The following is a 22,083-nucleotide window of genomic DNA, read 5'->3' on the forward strand; positions in this document are numbered from 1 at the left end:
GGTACCGGCGTTGGTGGTGTCCTGATGCAACAACGAGGCGAGGAGGTTCTACCTGTCAGCTACTACAGCTACAAACTGAAACCACACCAGAGGAACTACAGCACTATTGAAAAGGAGCTACTATCCATCGTCCTGAACCTCCAACACTTCGCTCCGTACCTACAAGGCGCCAGGTCTACCACCATCTTCTCAGACCACAACCCTCTCCGCTTCCTACATCAAGCCCAATTCACCAACCAGCGTCTTCTACGATGGGCTCTGTATTTACAAGACTTCAACCTGGAGATCCGCTATATCAAGGGTTCTGACAACACCATAGCCGATGCCCTCTCCAGAGTTTATGAAGTAGAAGCGACTCCATCCATTACTCCACCACATAACGACGTACTTCTTCCAGAACCGCAGGCTTCGGGGGAGAGTTGTGACAATAATCTCCTTCAAGAGATTGAGCCTGCTCTTCCCTCCACAAACACGTCGTTGAAATTATATAAAACGACTATGGAAGACATGTCCAACAACAACAACAACACCAGCAAGGCTTGCCAGGGTGAGCAAAACATATGCAGCCAGCCACCTGTTCGGACTCAAACCACCAAACTACATGTTGATCGCTACCGGCTCCGCTGATTGGTCGCCGGTCTGGCTGCACCTGCACTCGCCCCCCCATACTACTTGATGTCTGGGGTCGCCCCAACCTCCTACCTCAGAATGTTCAGTGCTCTCGTTGTTACCACTCCTCCCGGCTAGACGCTAGCGTGTACTGAGGGAAGTGGTAGCTTAAGCCAATATTCCAGCACCTCCCATTTACTTGTATTGCACTTCTTGTTATTTTGCCTTAACGTAACTTTTCATTGTGTCATCTAATTATTCTTATTATTTTGATTGATTTTATTATAAGAATTTGTTTGTGCATTTTATTCATGTTTTGATTTAATTAACGTAATTAAAATTTCATTGTTAAAGTTTACTTGTGTTTTGTGTGTCTTCTCCTTACCTTACCACAGACGAAGTTCCAGTTTTTTCTATTTTTTTTTATAACTATGTGACGAGGCCATACCCCTAGCCTTAAACAGCCGAACACCAACGCGTTACCGTCACAATATATATATATATATATATATATATATATATATATATATATATATATATATATATATATATATATATATATATATATATAAGCCTAAATTTTAAAAATGCATATAGCACACATTTTGTTTAAAATATATAAATAGTAACCACTCATTTGCTGTTGCTAAAAGTTTAGTGTCTCCTCTACGGCTGCTCTAAACATTCAGACACTGGACGGTGATGTTGCCAAGCAATGGTCATCATTTTCATACTAAGGCTCTAGAAGGAAAGTGACGGACTCAGGATTTTTTTTTCAAGATGGGGGATGGTTACTGGTGATCTGAGGAAGCAGATGTGAGCTCTATGTATGTACAGCTCTATGTTAAACTCCCACACCATGCTGTGAGCCCGACACATGGACAGCCAGTAACTTCCCAGGCCAGAGTAGTGAGTGCTGGTCACAAAGCCCAAACCAACAGATGAGGTGTTTGTGTAGACATCGAGTGATGGAGGAGGAAGGCGCCATGGCACCAAACCCTGAAAAACCCGAAGAGGAAGCCGGTGATCCCTGTACCCCAGCGCAAGGACACCGGGAGCGACCCCAGCAATTACAAGAGCGGCGAAAGGGGTTGCCCCGAAGATACCAGAACAGCCTCCTGAGCCAAACTGTGTCCTGCGGATAAACCATCAGGGCAAATTTCAGGCTCCCGCACAGATGCTCGAGCAACCACCAAGCAACCTATGTTTACCCAAGAGGCAAGAAACAGCAGGACTGCAGTCGGAATAAGATAGCAGGAAGGGGTTTGAAAGGGACGTAGTTCAAGAATCCCAAACAAGACTTCGCCAAGTCCGAATCTGGGACCGAACCAACTGGGATTTCCTCCAGTTCACCACGAACCTGAACCCAACGAGCTGGTAAAGAGCCAGATCCCTGGTTAGCAGACCAGCAGACCAGCTGGGATCCCACACCAACCAGTGATTGAGGTAGGACAAAACCTGAAGACCTAGCAGACAAAGACGGGCCCCCCATGACCCGTGTCAGGTGTGTAAAGATGTGAGGTGCCAAATTAAGCCTAAAAATAAGACAATAGAAGCGGTAAGCCTGTTGCCCTACCAGAAAACCCAATCAATCCCTGTACCACGGATGAATAGGGATGTAACAATATGCTTCTTTGATGTCCAGAGAAATCATCCAAGCAGCCAGCTTGAGAACAAGACAGACCTGGGACAATGTAGTCATCTGAAAGAAGGTGCACGGAATCAACCGGTTCAGATGAGAAAAGTCCAGAATGCACCAGAAATCCGCGCAGGTCATGTTTCGGAACCGAAAATAGGCGAGAACTCACCAAAGAGATGAGGTCGCTTTGACCCCGCCCAAGTAAACCCACTCCAAGATGACGTACCAGATGGAAGGAGAAGAGGCATGCCCCAAGAGACGCAACTCGTTGAAAGGAGGATGGGCCGCCCAATGCCACTGGAGGCTGCAAAAGACAACCCGAAAAGCCCACACATCGTGGGACCAGGTGTGGGGAAAATAGAGCAAGCCTTCCCCCATCACCTGTCAAGAGGGCGACCCGTGAAAGGGCCCATGCGAACCCCGAGAGCCAGACTTTCATACAAAGCGAGCATCATGCCGACAAGACGAAGACGGATCACCTCAGACTGAGCTGCTGGCACCACAGGCCTACCCCCAATCCAATGCAGCTTGAGCTCTGACCCAACGCTTCCAGGAGGGCTGGAACAGACCCCCACTGGACACGCAATAAGTCAGAAATGGGACAGCAACTGGCTGAAGCAGCTGAAAAAAATTGAACCACATTGTCCTCCTTAACCCTTAAACAGTGCAATACATACATATATGATGGGAGTAACTGTCACAAACCGGTGCAAATCACATATATTTATATATGATTTGAATATTTAAAATAGTTAAAATAGTCCTGTACATACATAGAGCTCACATCTGCTTCCTCAGACCACCAGTAACCATCCCACATCTTGAAAAAAAAACCGAGTCCCTCACTTCCCTTCTAAGGCCTTAGTAAGAAAATGATGACCATTGCATGGCAACATCACCATCCAGTGTCTGAATGTTTAGGGCAGCCATAGAGGAGACACTAAACTTTTAGCAACAGCAAATGAGTGATTACCATGTATATATATTTAAGGCAAAATGTGTGCTATATGCATTATTTTAAATTTAGGCTTATAATATATATATATACATGTATTATTATGAATATGCATTTCTGCCCGAAACGCTTTGCGTAATAGTGGCTTTAGGCATTGTATGTACTAGCTCTATCTATAAAGCCAACAAACTTTGTAAAATCTCTTTATGTATGTACCTTACCTAAATAAAATTATTATATTATTATTATTATTAATAAGTATGTGGGTGTCTGTATATCTATACTTGCATATCCATACATACATATATTTTCAAAGTTTTACATAATAGACAGTAACTTTGACACACAAATACAACCTGTTAGCATGAAAAAACTAAATAAATAAATAGAGAAACAATGAAAATAAATCAACAAAGTTATTCCTAAGCGGCACCTCAACTAAAAACATGCAACTTCTCCAGGCCACTACAGCTAAACCACAAGAGCTAGAGACTCTTTTATTTGGATTTTTGTGCTTCCTGAAGGCTAAGTAACAATGTATAAGAAAAAATAGTTTTTTCAGAAAATGTTTTTCTTGAGTGCCCTGGGGATGTTGGCTATTTAACAGTTAGCGGCTTAACCCTTAAACTGTGCATGGCGTATATATATATGTCATGAGTAACATGGCCCACAGTGCGCATGGCATATAAATACGCCATAGGGTGCCAGGCACGATTCAAATGGCCCTCGGCTACACGGAGTTCACATTAGCTTCCTCAGGGCTCTTGTAAACAGACGCCATGTTTAAAAGAAAATCGTGGGCAATATTCTCCGGTGTGAGAGCCACAGTACTGTGGGAGCAACCAAGGCTGGTGCACGCAGCATGAGCTAACAGCTTTGCTGTTCAGCTTGTGACCACAGCATCGCCTAAAAATGTCAAAATAAATATGTAACTGCTATTATTTAGCGATGACAGTATTACAGATGACCCCTGACTGTGATACAAATGACCAGGATTGTGATAATAGCAGGATTGTTGTGATAATTAGCACTGAGGGAGGAGTAATGCTGAGGGACGGAGGGAGATAGCATCGTTTACTGACTGTGTGGCCACCTGTTATTGTCTGCATTCACCATACCAGCTCAGTGGATCTCTATGGTGAACACAAATGTAGATACTTATATTTATGTTGGGAGGAGCCATTTGGCCATTTGGGTGACGGAGGTGGCGTCATCTGCATGACTTGTCTAGCTGTGTAGAGGGTGGTCACTATGCACTCTGGGCACCCTACAAGCTTATGTGTACAGTTACGATGCATACAACATGTAGATACTTATACAGTATATAATGTGTGTATATAGTGTAATAACACTGCAAACAGTATTCTTGGGGGAGAAATTTTAGTGCATGTGACCTTGAATGAGTGAGGGAGGCAGCCGCCAGCTGACTGTGTGTAGCGACGTCTCTTAGTGCCTGAACTAACTATATCGGCTTAGTTGTACAGTTGTGTTGAACAAAACATGTAGATACTTATATATAACGTCTGTATGTAGTAAATAAAATAAAAAAAAAACAGTATGGTGGGAGGAGAAAGTGGGCGAGTGAGGCGTTGTTGAGGGACTGGCAACGAGAGCTTGCCTGGTGTGTGGCAGTCACTTCTCATTGCTTTTGACTCATAATACCAACTTAGTGGTTTGTTATGGTGAACAAAACATGCAGATAATTATATATAACCTGTGTATAGAGTGTAATAACAGCAAAACTATTTGTTTATTGTTTTATGAACATAATAATTGAATCACTAATATGCACACCATACTTTTGAGTATGGCGATGATTCACCCCTTTTATTATATAAATCTACCACACTACACACTATTGAATAATATTACTGCAAAAAAAATCTAAGAAAAAATCAATCAGAGACATTAAAATAATTAGGTAATAATATCTTTGTGGGAACTTCCACCTGTCAGCTCGGGTGACGCTGACCGCTCTGTCAACGCTCACATTTTGCCAGACTTCCTCGGCCTATTGCGGCCAAAATATGTCACCTACGATTTTTTTTTATTTCTCTCGTGCTCAGGGAACACAAATTAACATTTTTAGAAGACGAAATAATTATTTAGAATTTTTTTTCTTGCACACAGGGGTGTAAATCTCCTCAGGACCCCTTAGCAGCTTAAGGGTTAAGGGACAAACAGCAAAGGACAAACCGGTGAAGCTGAAAAAAAGAGAGCTGAATCCAAAGAGAGCCAGCACAGATTGCCGACATGCAAGACGGGAGGTGAAAAACATGAAAACAGCCTCCTTTTACAAACAGCTTCAGCAGGAATGCCAAAGCAGGTGAGACAAAGAACCCGGCAGATGGACCTCCACCCAGCGACCCCCATGTCGTCCAAAAGCCAATCTGAAGACAGCTCCAGAAGATTAAAGAATCGCAAGACAGGGGGCCAAGTGACCACAAGTCCGAAAATCATCAGCCATCAAGGCAGCTGAAAGAGCGATCTCGAGAGAGAAGGGAGAGGAGGAGGTGGGGTAGCTCTGCTACTAAGAGAAGGTTGGAGTTTCGAAGAGATGGTAATTCAGAACTGTGAAGGTTTCAGTGACTACATTTCAGGCACCATAGCAACTGGAGGACAGAAAATTATAATAGTAGTCATATATAACCCCCCACCAAATGACAGAAGACCCAGACAAGAATATGATAGAAACAACTTGGCCACCATCAATATAATAGAGAGAGCAGCTTCTGTGGCTAGCAGGAATGGATCCAGACTTCTAATCATGGGAGACTTCAACCATGGGAAGATAGATTGGGGGAACAGAGACCCACATGGAGGCCCAGACACATGGAGAGCTAAGCTGCTGGATGTGGCAACAAGAAACTTTCTAAGTCAACACGTCAAGGGACCGACAAGAATGAGAGGAGGGGATGAACCAGCCTTGCTTGATCTGATATTTACCCTAAATGAGTCGGATATAAGGGAAGTTAAGTTGGAAGCCCCCTTGGGAATGAGTGATCACAGTGTATTGAGCTCTGAGTACCTGGTTGAGCTTGGAATTATCACCCCCAAAAAAGAACTGGGAACCAAAGGGCTGGCGTACCGAAAGGGAAATTATGAGGAAATGAATAAATTCCTATGGGATATACATTGGGACACAGAACTCGGAACAAAGTCCGTACAAGACATGATGGACTATGTCACCCAAAAATGTCAGGAAGCTGTAAGCAGGTTTGTCCCAGCCCAACAGGAAAAAACAGAGAAGCAAAGGAAGAATCCGTGGTTTAATAAGGAATGTATGAAAGCAAAGGAGCAAAACAAAAGGGCATGGAGGAACTTCCATAATAACAGAACACCAGAAAGTAGAGAGAGATACCAGAGAACCAAGAACGAGTATGTCAGTGTGAGAAGAGCAGCTGAGAAAAGGTATGAAAATGATATAGCTAATAAAGCCAAGACCGAACCCAAGCTACTACACAGTCACATCAGGAGGAAGACAACAGTGAAGGAACAGGTGATGAAACTTAGGGTGGGCGAGGACAGGTACACAGAGAATGACAAAGAGGTGTGTGAAGAACTCAACAAAAGGTTCCAGGAGGTCTTTACAATAGAACAGGGAGATGTCGCGGCGCTAGAAGAGGTGGCAGCAAACCAGGTGACCTTGGATAGGTTCGAAATTACAAGAGATGAGGTCAAGAAGCACCTATTGGAGCTGGATGTGAGAAAAGCTGTTGGGCCGGATGGAATCTCGCCATGGGTATTGAAAGAGTGTGCAGGAGCACTTTGCCTACCACTCTCCATAGTGTATAGTAGGTCACTGGAAACGGGGGACCTACCAGAAATATGGAAGACTGCTAATGTAGTACCAATATACAAAAAGGGTGACAGACAAGAGGCACTGAACTACAGGCCAGTGTCCTTAACTTGTATACCATGCAAGGTGATGGAGAAGATTGTGAGAAAAAACCTAGTAACACATCTGGAGAGAAGAGACTTCGTGACAACCCATCAACACGGGTTCAGGGAGGGTAAATCTTGCCTTACAGGATTGATAGAATTCTACGATCAGGTGACAAAGATTAAACAAGAAAGAGAAGGGTGGGCGGACTGCATTTTTTTGGACTGTCGGAAAGCCTTTGACACAGTACCCCATAAAAGGTTGATGCATAAGCTAGAGAAACAGGCAGGAGTAACTGGTAGGGCGCTCCAGTGGATAAGGGAGTACCTAAACAATAGGAAGCAGAGAGTTACAGTGAGGGGTGAGACCTCAGACTGGCGTGAAGTCACCAGTGGAGTCCCACAGGGCTCTGTACTTGGACCTATCCTGTTTCTGATATACGTAAATGATCTGCCAGAGGGTATAGACTCATTCCTCTCAATGTTTGCTGACGACGCCAAAATTATGAGAAGGATTAAGACAGAGGAGGACAGCTTGAGGCTTCAAGAAGACCTGGACAAGCTGCAGGAATGGTCGAACAAATGGCTGTTAGAGTTTAATCCAAACAAATGTAATGTAATGAAGATAGGGGTAGGAAGAAGGAGACCAGATACAAGGTATCACTTGGGAGATGAAATACTTCAAGAGTCCGAGAGAGAGAAAGACCTGGGGGTTGATATCACGCCAGACCTGTCCCCTGATGCTCACATCAAGAGGATAACAGCAGCAGCATATGCCAGGTTGGCTAACATAAGAACGGCCTTTAGAAACTTGTGTAAGGAATCTTTCAGAACATTATATACCACATATGTCAGACCAATCCTGGAGTATGCGGCACCAGCATGGAGTCCATATCTAGTCAAGCATAAGACTAAAATGGAAAAGGTTCAAAGGTTTGCCACCAGACTAGTACCCGAGCTGAGAGGTATGAGCTACGAGGAGACTACGGGAATTAAACCTCACTTCGTTGGAAGACAGAAGAGTTAGGGGGGACATGATCACCACATTCAAGATCCTCAAGGGAATTGACAGGGTTGATAAAGACAGGCTGTTTAACACAAGGGGCACACGCACTAGGGGACACAGGTGGAAACTGAGTGCCCAAATGAGCCACAGAGATATTAGAAAGAACTTTTTTAGTGTCAGAGTGGTTGACAAATGGAATGCATTAGGAAGTGATGTGGTGGAGGCTGACTCCATACACAGTTTCAAGTATAGATATGATAGAGCCCAATAGGCTCAGGAACCTGTACACCTGTTGATTGACAGTTGAGAGGCGGGACCAAAGAGCCAGAGCTCAACCCCCGCAAGCACAACTAGGTGAGTACACTCATTAAGAAATTTCAAAGAGCCCCCCAAAATACCTGCAACACCTAGGACACCTCCCACCATTCAAGCATGCAGGCATGACAGCTGTGCCATGCCCCAAGTGGACAGTCTGCCAGCCAGGAAGACTGCGGAACCTCATAACGCGCCCAATAAGAGAAAAAGGAGAACTGAACTCAAAAGAAACTGGATCCATCACCGAGGAGTAAACTGGGTCTTGCAGAAATTACACACCGAGAGCCTCCCGAACCTCAGCAGAGACAGCAGGAAAAATACGAGCGTAAGAAAATCTTTGGAAAGACGAATCTGACAAACCCAGAGGCACCCAGAAACGAACCCTGGAGGGAGCCCCACCCTACTCAAACTCATAGAAGGAAGGGGGAATACAAACCCCCCCCCCCCCTACATGTAGAAGTAGCCCCTGGGCAGGGTCAAACCCAAACCCTGAGCCCAAACAGGGTCAAATGGATTTCAAGATCTCCACTCAGACCCCCCCCCCCCCCTCCCGGAGCCTTGGGAACCATCGACAAAGGCCCCGGGGCAGAGCCCATATCCACGTCCACCACCTGAGAAGAAAAAGCAGAGCACAGGGGGAAGGCTTCAAAGAAGGGTGTGCTGAGAAGACCCTGAAGCCCGGCGGAAAAGAGAAGCTCAACTACCTCTGCACTTGCATTTCAAGGGGCAGCCCCCAGAACCACCCAAGCCTTGTCCTATCTTGAGGTTATCTTGAGATGATTTCGGGGCTTTTTAGTGTCCCCGCGGCCCGGTCCTCGACCAGGCCTCCACCCCCAGGAAGCAGCCCGTGACAGCTGACTAACACCCAGGTACCTATTTACTGCTAGGTAACAGGGGCATAGGGTGAAAGAAACTCTGCCCATTGTTTCTCGCCGGCACCTGGGATCGAACCCAGGACCACAGGATCACAAGTCCCGCGTGCTGTCCGCTCGGCCGACCGGCTCCTGAGTTAAAATCAGGCCTGACTCCGAAACCCTCAGACATTTGGGAGCCTAATGCAATGGGGGAGGGGAGGGTGAACCAGACCAACTTGGGAAGGAAAAGAAGGGGTAGATGGTACCAAGGTTGAATTGACCAACACCTCCAAATCCAGGTCGCTAAAACTCAAATGGGGCATCTCCAACCAGGCACACAACCTAGAGTGTTGTAGGACCGAAAACCGGTGATGCAAAGCCTCGCTGCTTGAAACTTATGAACATCAGCAAGAGAACTCTACTGACTGATGACTCCAAGTAGTGTGGCCCATTATCAGTAAGCTAGCTTCAGGAAGTCGATGGGACTCCCCACAGAAAGCAACCATATAAAATTATATCATATGAAGTTCTATTACCTCATCATTCACCCTTAATTCTAAATGATGACAGAACATAAACATACTATACAGAACTGTACTTATAAACTATTTAAGAATTTTTATCTAGATTTGATTGTGTACAAATTTGCTCAAAACAAAATAATCACAGAGGTAATTGCCTCCCAGTGGTAACCAGAGCCATTCCACTATTAAACCAATGCACAATAAAGCATACCAAGTTTGACTGAAAATTATTGATTACCATAGAAATTACTGATATTAAAACTTATTTGTTAACAATAGCAATACTCACCATCTTCCATCCGTACTGGCATGGCTGGTGTGAGTATTTCCAGAGCTTGTCGAACAACGGATCTTGCCTCCATTGCATGTGCTTTCAGCAAACTGTGGAACACCTGTAGAACTATACGCTTGTGTATAGCAAATTTGGCTATAATGTGTGACAGCAGGAGATGTCCATGATATTTTGTGGCAGGATCTACACAATTCTTTGAGAGTAAACAAGGCCATGCAAAGGTCATGAGCCTGCGAAGTTTCTGACCCTGCCTTTTGTTACCTGCATCATGAATATGAGCTGATGCTTGCTCTACCAAGAGACACGAAAGCTGAAGAAGAAGAATTCTCACTGCATCACTGTAGACAAAAGGCTCATCAGGATTTATGACTCTTGTAATAAAGACAGACACCACATTGTCATGGTAATCTTGATCTGGGGCCGGGGGATAGCCAATTAGTTTCTCTCCATCACCACACTCTAAGCTCACAGTCAAACAAGGAATGATTATATACTGCAAGATTCGTGCCTTAAGTTCTTGTGGAACTGAAACATCCTCAAAGACTTCAACAAATTGAAAGAATGCGGATCTTTTCCAATCTACAGAATATGTTTGTGCAACTTTTTGCTCAAGGAAGTCTCTTAAGAACTGGAAGTCTGGAATAAACCGTCCAATGAAAGCCCTTAAAAGCTGGAAAAGGAGCTTAATATCATCCGTATGAAGCTTGAAATACATCAGAAGAATTGATACCACCATACGTGGTTCCTTCCAGTGCATAAAATCAGTGTTTTCAGCAGAATGATGTCTTTCTTGGAATTCATCAGACACCCATATATTCCTGAGAGCCACAACTAATTTAGTTTGTGATGAGAGCCACTGGTCATCAGAACGAGAAAGTAACAAAATAACACGCACTCCTAAATACTGAAGCTGAGCTCTGTCAGCAGCTGTAATAGCAGGCTGCTGCTGCTGCTGTGACTGCAATCCTGCTATCTGTACTGGTGTTGGGTTAGCCATTACCACACTTAATAATTTTTCAATGCAAGATTGCAAGTGTTGCCTAAATGCAGCATTATCTTTGTGGCGCACCAAATATTCCAAATAGCGAGCCCACTGCTGATCACGTGCATGAGGATCAGAAAGGAAAAGTTCAACCGTTTCTGCAGGGTATCTTAGGAGAAATTTCATTAAAGGTTCTCGGAATGGACTACCTGCCTCTATTAGCAAGGCTCGCTCAGTTTGCAACACCAGCTTACATAAAACTTCAACAAATCGTGCAGAGGCTGCTGGGATTTGATGGAAAATGCCAACAATATTTGCACAAAGTTTGAGATCATTATTATCTTGCTTGCTCACTGAAGTGCTTTGTTTTCTTGCTACAATGGCCATTTCTATAAGGTTCTTCACATGCTGAGTGAGCTGCTCACACAGCTTCTCATTGAAAGTGTACGGGAACAACTGAGTTAAGTATGATAAACGGTGAATGACCGGTAGCGTGACACTCCTGTAGTGACAAAGCTGTCCCAATAAGGGCCGCATTGCTGTATGCACCATCTCCATGTCTATCTGGCAGCCACTCTGAAACTTCTTTAAGCACTCAAAGGCTGTCTCCTGTAACTCAGGATGGGATGAATTGTTCAAAGCCTTATACAATGTCGGAAAAATTTTCTCTCTTATCTGAGGAATGTAATGGCATGCAGCAAGAGCCTTAAGAGCAGATTTTCTTAGTGGTACCAAATTAGCAATATTTTTGTAACAAGACAGTTTAGCCAAGAAGGAGTCTTCAGTTTCAACCAACATATGCAATTCAGTGAAGAAAAATTTGTGCTCATTCAAACTTAAGTCAAGAGTAAAAAGTCTTGGTTCAAGAGTTGTACAGAATGTGTTACCATCCATTAAACCAATTTGGACATTAGCTGGTTGTTGTCGCAGGGGATGTTTTTTGGGAGGAATCATATCTGCCAAGACATCTTTGTGTGGTTGCATAACTTCGGTTACCCCTTTGCCACCGAGCTTTGCCAAAACGTGGAGAGACTGCATTGCTTGTTCTCTTACTGTTGTATTTGGAGAGGTAACCTGACGTACCAGCTCATGAGTTACATCATGAAGTGATTTATTTTGAATTTGTCTCATATCCTCCGTGCTATTTTCACCTTCAAGTGGTGCTCCACAAACTCGCAACATTCTTTCTAAATTGTTTTTTGCCATATCTACAGCGCCACTTGATACTTCTCCCGTGAGATCCATCATAACAAATAATAGTGCTCTTAAGAATGGGAATTGATGTTCCAATACCCACTTTAGGGCCATGCGTTCAAAAAGAAACTTTATTGCAATACAGCCTCCCAACTTTGCATACCATGCTCGTTCATAGCACAGACCGCACATCTTCTCTACCAAATATTCCATAAGTGGGAGTTGGCATGCTCGTTCTTTTGTACCCAAGATGTTGGTAGCTGCTTCCATAATGAGCACAAGAGCAAGATGACCAGGCTTACACAATTCTTTTTCTTCATGACCCATAATAACAGCAAGAGCATCTATTAGAACTAAAGGGTCCATACCCTGCACTTTACTCCAGCGACCCATCATATTAAATGGGCCTGCCTGCTGGGCAATAGCTACCATTGTATAATGTCTCACCAATGACACCATTGTCGGCAATACACTCTGACGTAAGTCTTTAATTGCAGCTGCAACAAACATAGCAGTAACAGCCATTTGATGAACTTGCCGGGCTTGGTCATCATTGCACTTATAATAGGGGCCATGTACAGTCGAAATTTCACCCTCTCTGAAGCTGGGATGTGTAAACAGCTTATTAACCAAGTGTTTCTCTTCATCAAACTGCATTGATCCAATAAGGAAACACCTGATCACCTCCCAGCACTGACGACGGTACCAAGGTTCAGTGTTTGATGTCTTTAGGGCTGTGAAAGCTGTCTCTATGATTTTCTCTGCTGGCAAGGTAATTGGTGCTTTGTGGTCAGAAAACTGGATGGTGACACAGGTGCTTGGAGTTTCTTGCTCACTGTACTCTAGTTTCTGAGGCTCAATCATCATTTTCCGATTACCACCACCAAACTTGCCAAGAACTCGGAAGGCCACCTGAGCAATGGTGTCATTGGGATTCCTTAGTGTCTTCCACAGTGCTTGCATTAGTTCTGCTCTTACAGGTTGTATGTGCTCATATAGAAAGTCAGGCTGCAAATTGTCAACACAGAGCTCAAGTGTTCTAAGACCTTGTGATATGAGTGTCTGTGAGCCATTAAGAGCAGATACCAATGGGTCCATGAGCATAGGCAAATAAGGAAGCAAGGAAGACAGTCTAACTGGCACTGTGAGACACAACTCTACGAAGAGATCTTTCATGTGCTGTTTGTGAAGACCACTTTGTAGGCTATTAAGACCTTGCAGTAATGTTGGTAACAGAGGAAGAAACTCTTGATAAAGAAGATCATGACTTCCTCCGCCAATAGATCGGAAGAGAGCACGCAGCAGCAAAAAATAGTTGTACGGATCTTTGGCGCTCATTGCTAACTCCATTGATCTGTTTACAATTTGGTGTAGGTGAGGTTTCAGCATCTGCTCATTTTCAGCAGCAAAAAGAGAAACAGATCCAAAGACTAGTTTAAAAAGTTTAAGATATAAGTGTGATCTATCCATTGATGTACCCATCTCTTCCATATGACCCAGTAAATATTCAACAAGTATTGTTGCAAATATTGGAGATGTAGTTGAGTTTGCAAGAAACGAGTTGGCAACAATTTGCAAGGCTGTATTATGATAAATTCGTTCTACCACATAGTCTATAGTAGTAGAAAAAATCTCTCTAAATGTAGATGGATTCATCATTATAAATACACCAGCAAAATGTTCCAAGACCTCCTTTTCTTCTTTTGATCTAACAGTTTGTGGTACCTGCGTTTTCTGACTTGTAGGTTGTTGATTTCCGGGTGCATTGAGGGTGTAGATATCAAGTGCTTGCATAGCCCACTTCACTAACCTAATAAATACAAGAGTTTCTTTGGGATGGAATGATTTGTTAAGTGTTAACACTGGGTCTACAGCCGATTTACACGAGGCACAGCCCCAAGTTATTGTTTTGACGCCACAAACAAGAGTCTTAACCAAAGCTCTGCAATCTGAAACACTATAGTTAACAGTCACATTTGGGGGAAAACCAATCCTCTGTGTTTCCTTGTCTTTACTGTCACTCTCATTAATGCTCATTCTAACGTCCTCTTTTCTGTCCTCTGGAACAGAGGAAGTAGATGCATTTGGTCCATTAACATTACTACTAATATTTTGTGAAGCAGTTTGGAGAGAAAGAATATTTAGCTGCTGTTGCTGCTTGTTTTTCAAGTATGGCAGTTGCAACTGGGCAATAGTCTTAAATTTATTGACAAACACATGAAGCATTCGAATGAGCAAGTCCCTCCCAGCACCTGGTTCACTGGGGTTTGCATCACTTCGGGTTCGAATACAATCAACCAGATTGAGCAAGAGTTTGCAAGACATAGTTTGAATGCTGGTAGGAAGCGTTTCATCATGGATATTTTTAGAAAACAGGTGTACTGCACGAGTTAATGCTCCCATATCCAACTGTTGTCGAACATGATGAACTAGGTCTGCTAAGGTAGAATAGGCCAAAGGTCGTAATGTTTCATGTGCAGTCCAACCTCGTCCAAACAGTAGGCTCTCATCAAATAATTTGTCAATATGAGGCACAAACCCTGAAAATAAAAATTAAATATTTATTAATATTTAGTAAATGGCACAAAATAAATAAATGACACAAATAATAAATGACAAAAGAATGACAAAACATGTCCAAACTGTACCATCAACTCGATCAGATGCTAAACAGGACACAGATAATGAGGCAGCCTTACCAGAACCACAGATACTAACACCAAGTAAAATACCCAGCACTTCCACAAATACCACAACAACTTTCATATAAGGAATCAAAACAGGCAATACAAACAAAGTTCACTTTATAACTGGCCTCTTAAATGAGGCAAATGCAATGTTCGCAGCTTTAACTGAAACTCACACTAAGGACTATTCTGACAGTGAAATATGGACACCGGAGTACAATCTTTTCAGGTGTGACAGGAAACACAGGCTACAGGGTGGGGTCAGCCTGTACATCAAAGACACCCTCATCTGCACAGAGATGCTAAACACCACAAACGACATGGTGGAAGTGCTGATAACCAAAATAGAAATTCTAAATGTGTCCTTTATATAAATCCCCTGATGCAATTCCTCAGCAGTTTAAAGACCAACTTATGAAAATAGAATACTGCTTAGAGAACCTCACAAACCCTGCCCTTAACGTCATCTTGCTTGGCGAGTTCAACTTACAACATCTAAAATGGAAAAATTTGGCAAACACTATTATGGCAGAGAGAATCCCAGGAAGCAGTCTGAATGAACAGTCAGACACAAATAACCTCTTGCAGATGTGTGACAGATTTGCTCTAAACCAGCAAATAGTAGAGAAAACTAGGAAAGAAAACATCATAGACCTTATATTTACTAACAACAATGAGCTGATTAGAGACATAATGATTACAACTACTTGTTATCCAGATCACAACCTGATCGAAGTTCAGACGAGCAAGGGCAATAGATCTGTGCAGCCAATCTCAAGTCCCAGAGGAGGAGAATTCAGGAAATTTAATTTTAATAACAAACTGATCAACTGGGAAAGAATAAACCAAGACCTCGCAGAACTATGCTAGGAACAACAACTACATAATACAGACTTAAACCAGTGCTTCGAGATAATAGGCACTGTAGCACCAGAAACATGTAGACGGCATATACCACTAAGAGAGAAAAATATGCAAACTAGAACAAAGAATGGCACTCCCTCTATAGGTGAAGAAAACAAATAACAGAACATCTTAAATGCTCCACTCTATCCCAACAATGATGAGGAAGGCTATGTAGGGAAATAGAAATGGTCGAGCTGAAGCTGAGAGGATCATATAAAATCCAAGAGAGGCAAAGGGAGCAAAAGGCCATAAATGAAATAGAGGGGAACCCGATATACTTTTTTCTCATACACAAAAACAAGACAAAAATTGCATCCAGCATTGGGCCCTTGTGCAAGGGTGATGAAACTTACACAGATGACAACAAAGAAATGAGTGAAATACTGTCTTCAGAATGATTGTTTTCAGTAAACCCCTGACCACATTGATGATCAATGATACAAATTAATTCATTGTGAATGTGACACCAACATCAAACCACATATCAGATGTCACCCTAACCCTCACAGGACTTTGAAGTAGCCATAGACAGCATGCCCATGCACTCTGCACCAGGCCCAGACTCATGGAATTCTATATTCATCAAGAAGTGCAAAACACCACTATTACAGGCCCTAAACATATTTTGAAGACAGAGCCTAGATACTGGGGTCATGTGCCTCCTTTTCTCAAAGGAGGTAGTAAAGCTAATGCAAAAAATTATAGACCAATAGCTCTAACCTCACATATCATAAAAATCTTTGAGTGCTAAAAAGTAATATTACAAATCACATGGAATCACAACATACAAATAACCCTGGACAACACGGGTTCAGAAAAAGGCGTTCCTGCCTTTCACATTTGCTAGATCACAATAACATAGCCTTAGGTGCCATGGAAGACAAGCAAAACGCAGATGTAATATTCGCAGACTAAATTTGGGCTAAATTTTTCTCCACGCGTGTTCACGAACTTGGGACAATTTGTCATGGCTCATCTTCATTTACTGAGTTACTGGCCTACCTTGACCACTGGCTCATGTGGGCTCCCAGCCAGTCCTTGAGCTGCAGTTGGCTCCAACTTTTCTGGGAAAGAATGAATCGGGAGCTTCAGAAGGGCTCCTTTGGTCACTGATGCTTGTTTGGTTCGGCTGTGGGTGCATCATGTTATGTGTCCGGTGGCAGCTCTCTGCCACTACCATTGTGCCACTGGTTCTGCCTTGGTGGGTGCTCTGTGGGTTGCTCCTGTCACCCTGGGACCCTTATTCCAAGTTAATCTTTCTCATGTTGTCTGTAGAGAGAACCAGATTCCGTAGACTTGAGTTGGTCTCATATGCCTGATGCAGTTCCGTAAGGTTTGGCAACCCCTGTACTATAGCTACTGAGTGGTTCACCAGAAAAGGGCATTTCAATATACTGTATTCTCGGCTAGGTTTTGACCCTTTAATATTTGATATAGTGGGTATAAATCGTGTCTGATGTTGACGACACCATGACTGCCATGTCCAAACTGGCTAGCATGGTGGTGGCTTAGGTAAACAAATATATATATTTTTCATTTTACAAGACAACATTTAGCTGAATTAAAATGTGCATGTGCTCTTGTTGAATTTGTTGTAGTGCTGCTTGTTATAGTGAGGTCCCACTGTTTGTGGGTAAAGGAAGTCTGTAGGGAGGATTGAATGCTTGGAATCAAGAGTACATGTGTACCATCCATCTGATCAGCGGAAAGTTTTTTTTAATATAAAAATAGTATCTACCTACCATGTCTACCTTGTGTAGCTTCTGGGGATCAACAGCCCTACGACCCTGTCTCCGACCAGAACTCCTGGTTGGTCGTCTGGTCAACCGGGCTGTTGGATGCAGCTGCTTGTAGCCTGACATGAATCATAGCTTGGTTGATCAGGTATTCTTTGGAGGTGTTTGTCGAATTCTCTCTTGAATACTGTGAAAGGTCAGTCAGTTATGTTCCTTACGTGTAGCAGAAGAGCGTTGAAAAGTCTTGGGCACCTGATGTTGGTAGAGTTCTCCCTCAGCGTACCTATTGCACCTCTAATTTTGCACATTCTGCCATGCCTACTGGTCTCGCGCAATGTTATTTCTGTGTTCAGATTAGGAACCAGTCCCTCTAATATCTTCCACGTGTAGATTATTATGTATCTCTCTTGTCTGCACTCTTAGAGAATACAGATTTACAGAACTTTTAATCAGTCCCAATAATAAAGATGACTTATAGAGTGGATTCTAGCGGTAAAGGATCTTTGCACACTCTTCAGGTCAGCAATTTCTCAGCTCTGAATGGGGCTGTTAGAGTCCAACAATATTCCACACTAAAGAGCACTAGTGTATTGAAAAGTATCATCATTGGTATGGCATCCCTTGTTTGGACAGTCTTTGTTATCCAACCTGCCATTTTTCTTGCAGTCGGGACAGCTACTTTATGGTGATCTGTAAAGGTAAGGTTTTCTGACATGATTACTTCTAGATCCTTTACAATGCTTTTTATTCTATAGTGTAATTTGATTCAGTTTTATATGTGGTTTCCATTTTTAAATTTTCATTTTATCCATAGAGCAGGAGCTGGAACGTATTTTCTATAAAAATCATTATTATCTGTGGCCCACTAAAAGACCTGATTTACATCAGATTACAGGATTGCCATATCCTCTATATTGTCTATTCGCATGAAAATCCTAGTGTTGTCTGCAAATGATGATACAGTGCTGTAGTTTATATCCTTGTTTATGTCTGATATTAGGATGAGAAAAAGTACCTAAGCAAGTACAGTATCTTGGGGGACTGAGCTTTTCACAGTAAATGATTCAAATTTTACTGTGTTGACTATTACACTCTGCGTTCTGTTCATTAGGAAGTTGAAGATTCTGCTTGATGGGGTTCTGGGAGTTGTTCTACTTCCCAAACCTGGTTGACTTGTGAGAGTTTGGTCCACTAGACTGTTGCTTGCAGCGGTCTGCGGACCTACATATCCACTACAGCCCGGTTGGTCTGGCACTACTTGGAGAAAATTATCTAGTTTTCTCTTGAAGATGTCCATGGTTGTTCCGGCAATATTTCTTATGCTCGCTGGGAGGATGTTAAACAACTGTGGACATCCATCTCCCTACTTTGCCATAATTCCTTTTCCACGCATTTTTTACGTAATAACACCATGGTCACATCTGTCAAAGGCTTTTGCAAAGTCTGTGTATATTATATCTGCACTTTGCTTGTCTTCCATGGCACCTGAGGCCATGTCATAGTGATCAAGCAACTGTGAGAGGCAGAAGCACCCTGTTCTGAACCCGTGTTGTCCAAGGTTATGCAGATGTGATTCCATGTGATTTATAATCTTACTTCTTAGCACTCTTCCAAAGATTTCTAAAAGGTTAAAATTCACTCTTTCAAAGATTAAAGCTATTAGTCTATAATTTTTTACATTTGCTTTACTATCTCCTTTACTATCTCTGCTGTTTTAAGTGATGATGTAGGTGGTGATGAAGTTAAGTGATTATTAAGTGCTGAAGGATGTCAGGGATGATGCCAGTATCTAGGCTCCGTTTTCAAAAAACCAGCGTTGAATGTAATGAAACGCCATTTTCTGGGTGAGTCCCGGAGGCTCCCCGGAGCTATCCCAGGCTGATATGCTAATGTCAGACTTTGGCATCAGTCATGTGTATGGAGTTCTTAGGCCTACCGGGGACCACGACCAGAACCGGGCCCCCTCAGAGAGGCAAGGGGAGCAATGGCCTATAGAAGCCCCCGTGTAGTTGGAAGCATTCTATGTCTGCCATCGACCGGAACAGGCACCCAGAAAGGTAAGCGCCCCAAAACAAACCCCTATTCTGGTTAAAATTGCTACCTAAAACCGAACTAGTGGATAGAACTCCCCAACCGAAAACAAGCAAACTAGTGTGACGTCACACACTGCCGCGCCGCTGTCTGCGCAGCTCCCCCCTCCCCGGGAGGGGGAAGGGGAAGCCCCAGACCCCCCGCACCGGCTACCCACACCTCAGTTCTTGAGGCTGGATGTCAAAAACGCAAAAAACCGCCGACCGGAGGGAGGGAGGGATGCCGGGGAGCCTCTGGGACTCACCCAGAAAATGGCGTTTCATTACATTAAACGCTGGTTTTCTGGGGGGAGCCCCGTCGGCTCCCCGGAGCTAACTACCCACAGACAGAAAAAGAGGGACTTACCCGGGAGGCGGTCGTCGCTCACCCCCTCAACTCGAAGCCGAGACAACTGGCTGCAACCGCCGACCCAAAGCAACACAGGCCCGACGAGGCCCAGGGACATTCACAAGGTAACGAGCAGCCAGGACCCTGTTCGACCGCCAAAATCCCCGCGCCCGAATATCAGACCAAGACATATTCCCAAAGACGGCAGCAAGAGCCGCGAACTTACGAACGTCATGGGCACGGGGATAGACCGCAGGCTGGCTGGACTTAATAACCCTGCGGACGACCTGAGAGACCCGAACCCGCGAACAGGGAAGAAGGGAAACCGGATCAACCCACAGCGCGTCCCCGGACACAGAAGCTGTGGCGCGCAAATAACGGCGAAGCGCCGCAACCGGACACAAAACATGATGCACCCCCGGCCTGACCAACCAAGCATCAACCACCCATGGACCCCTCCGGAACGCAGCAGTCTCATTCTTCGCCAGAAAAGAAGGAGACGGCTGCAAACGAACAAAACTATCACCACGACCAAAAGAGCAGAAACCCCTGCGCCGGAGGAGAGCATGAAGCTCCCCTACCTGACCCCCAGAGGCCAAAGCCAACAAGAAAAGTGCCTTGGAAAAACAATCCTGGACCGAAGGGGCCACAACGAAACGAGGAGATGAAAGGAAAGCGAGCACTCTGTCCAAAGACCAGGACGGCTCAGGCGACGCATGAGCAGGCCGGAGGTGAAACAAGGCACGAGACAGCTTGCGAAACGGCGCAGACGTAACATCGATACCGAAAGCAAGCTGAAGCGGCTCCGCCAGCGCCGCACGATACGAAGCGACAGTGTTAGGCATAAGATGACGGTCCTGAAACAACCACGAGAGGAAGGACAAGACCACCCAAACAGACAAGGAGCTAACACGACGAAGACGCAAAAAGAAACGGAAGGACCGCCAGGAAACTTCATACTGCCGCCGAGAAGAAGCCCTCAGGTGGGACACCAACAAGGAGGCCACCTGATCACCATAGAGATGATGATAGACTCGAGTCAAAAAAACCATACGCGAAGACTCGAGGAGAAGATCGAACCAGCTACGTGACGTACCGGCCCGATCTGCTGAAAGAGGCGGAGCCGCGGGAAAACCCTCGGGTTCGGACACCGAGCAACCAGCGCCTGAAACCAAGGCTGGGCCGGCCACCAAGGGGCCAGAAGGACAACTCTCCCCCGGTAAGTCTCTAAGCGAGTCAGGACCTGGAGCAACAGCCGAACCGGGGGAAAGAGGTACAGGAACCCCCACCTCGACCAGTCGAGCCGAAAGGCATCGACCCCGACGGCCTCGCAATCGGGGAAGGGCGCCGCATAAACGGGAAGACGCCGCGACCACGCCGACGCGAAGAGGTCCACCTCGGGGCGCCCAAACGTCTGGCAAAGCCAACGGAAGGACTCCTCGTCGACCGTCCACTCCGTGGAGAGGGGAACGAAGCGAGACAGGGCGTCGGCCAAGACGTTGGACACGCCCCGTACGTGAACCGCCAGGAGAGCCAAACCCCGAGAACTCAGCAGACGAGTCACCCGAAGCGACCAACCCCAAAGAGACAAGGACCGCATCGAACCCCCGCGGTTCAGGCAATGAACCACCGGAGAGCAGTCCGAATGGAGCCGAATCGTCGATCCGCGGGCCACCCGAATCCTCCCCAGAGCAAACCACACTGCCGCGAACTCCCGCACCGTACTGTGAGCTCGACGGAAGGACGGATCCCAACGCCCCTGGCCGGCCTGGTGAGCACTGGTCACAAAACCCCAGCCGAGAGACGACGCATCCGTGTACACATCGAGCGAGGGCTCGGGTAGGCGCCAAGGCACTGAACCCCGAAAAACCCGAAGAGGAAGCCGGTGACGCAGCAACCGACGCAAGTCCCCCGGGGGTCGAACTCTGCGATCGCGAGAGAGGCGGAAGGGGGAACCCCGAAGGAACCAGAACAGCCGTCGAAGCCAAACCCGACCCGGCGGGTAGACCACCATCGCGAAGTTCAGGCTCCCGCACAGCCCCTCGAGCAACCGCCGGGTGACCCGAGGGCCCTCCAGAAACAGA

General features: G+C 44.9%; 1 protein-coding gene across 7 annotated transcripts in view; it reads right to left on the bottom strand.

Annotated features, from left to right (window-relative positions):
• The window catches only part of Nipped-A (Transcription-associated protein Nipped-A), a 331,196-nt gene that overhangs the window by 237,498 nt on the left and 71,615 nt on the right, over nucleotides 1-22,083 (bottom strand). For all 7 annotated transcript variants that reach the window (XM_045738328.2, XM_045738364.2, XM_045738341.2 and 4 more), the window contains exon 8: nucleotides 10,074-14,792. In XM_045738328.2, coding sequence (XP_045594284.1) covers nucleotides 10,074-14,792 — 4,719 coding nt within the window. The remainder of the gene's footprint in view (nucleotides 1-10,073; nucleotides 14,793-22,083) is intronic.

Source organism: Procambarus clarkii, chromosome 55 (genome assembly GCF_040958095.1).
Source record: "Procambarus clarkii isolate CNS0578487 chromosome 55, FALCON_Pclarkii_2.0, whole genome shotgun sequence".
Lineage (NCBI taxonomy): Eukaryota > Metazoa > Arthropoda > Malacostraca > Decapoda > Cambaridae > Procambarus > Procambarus clarkii.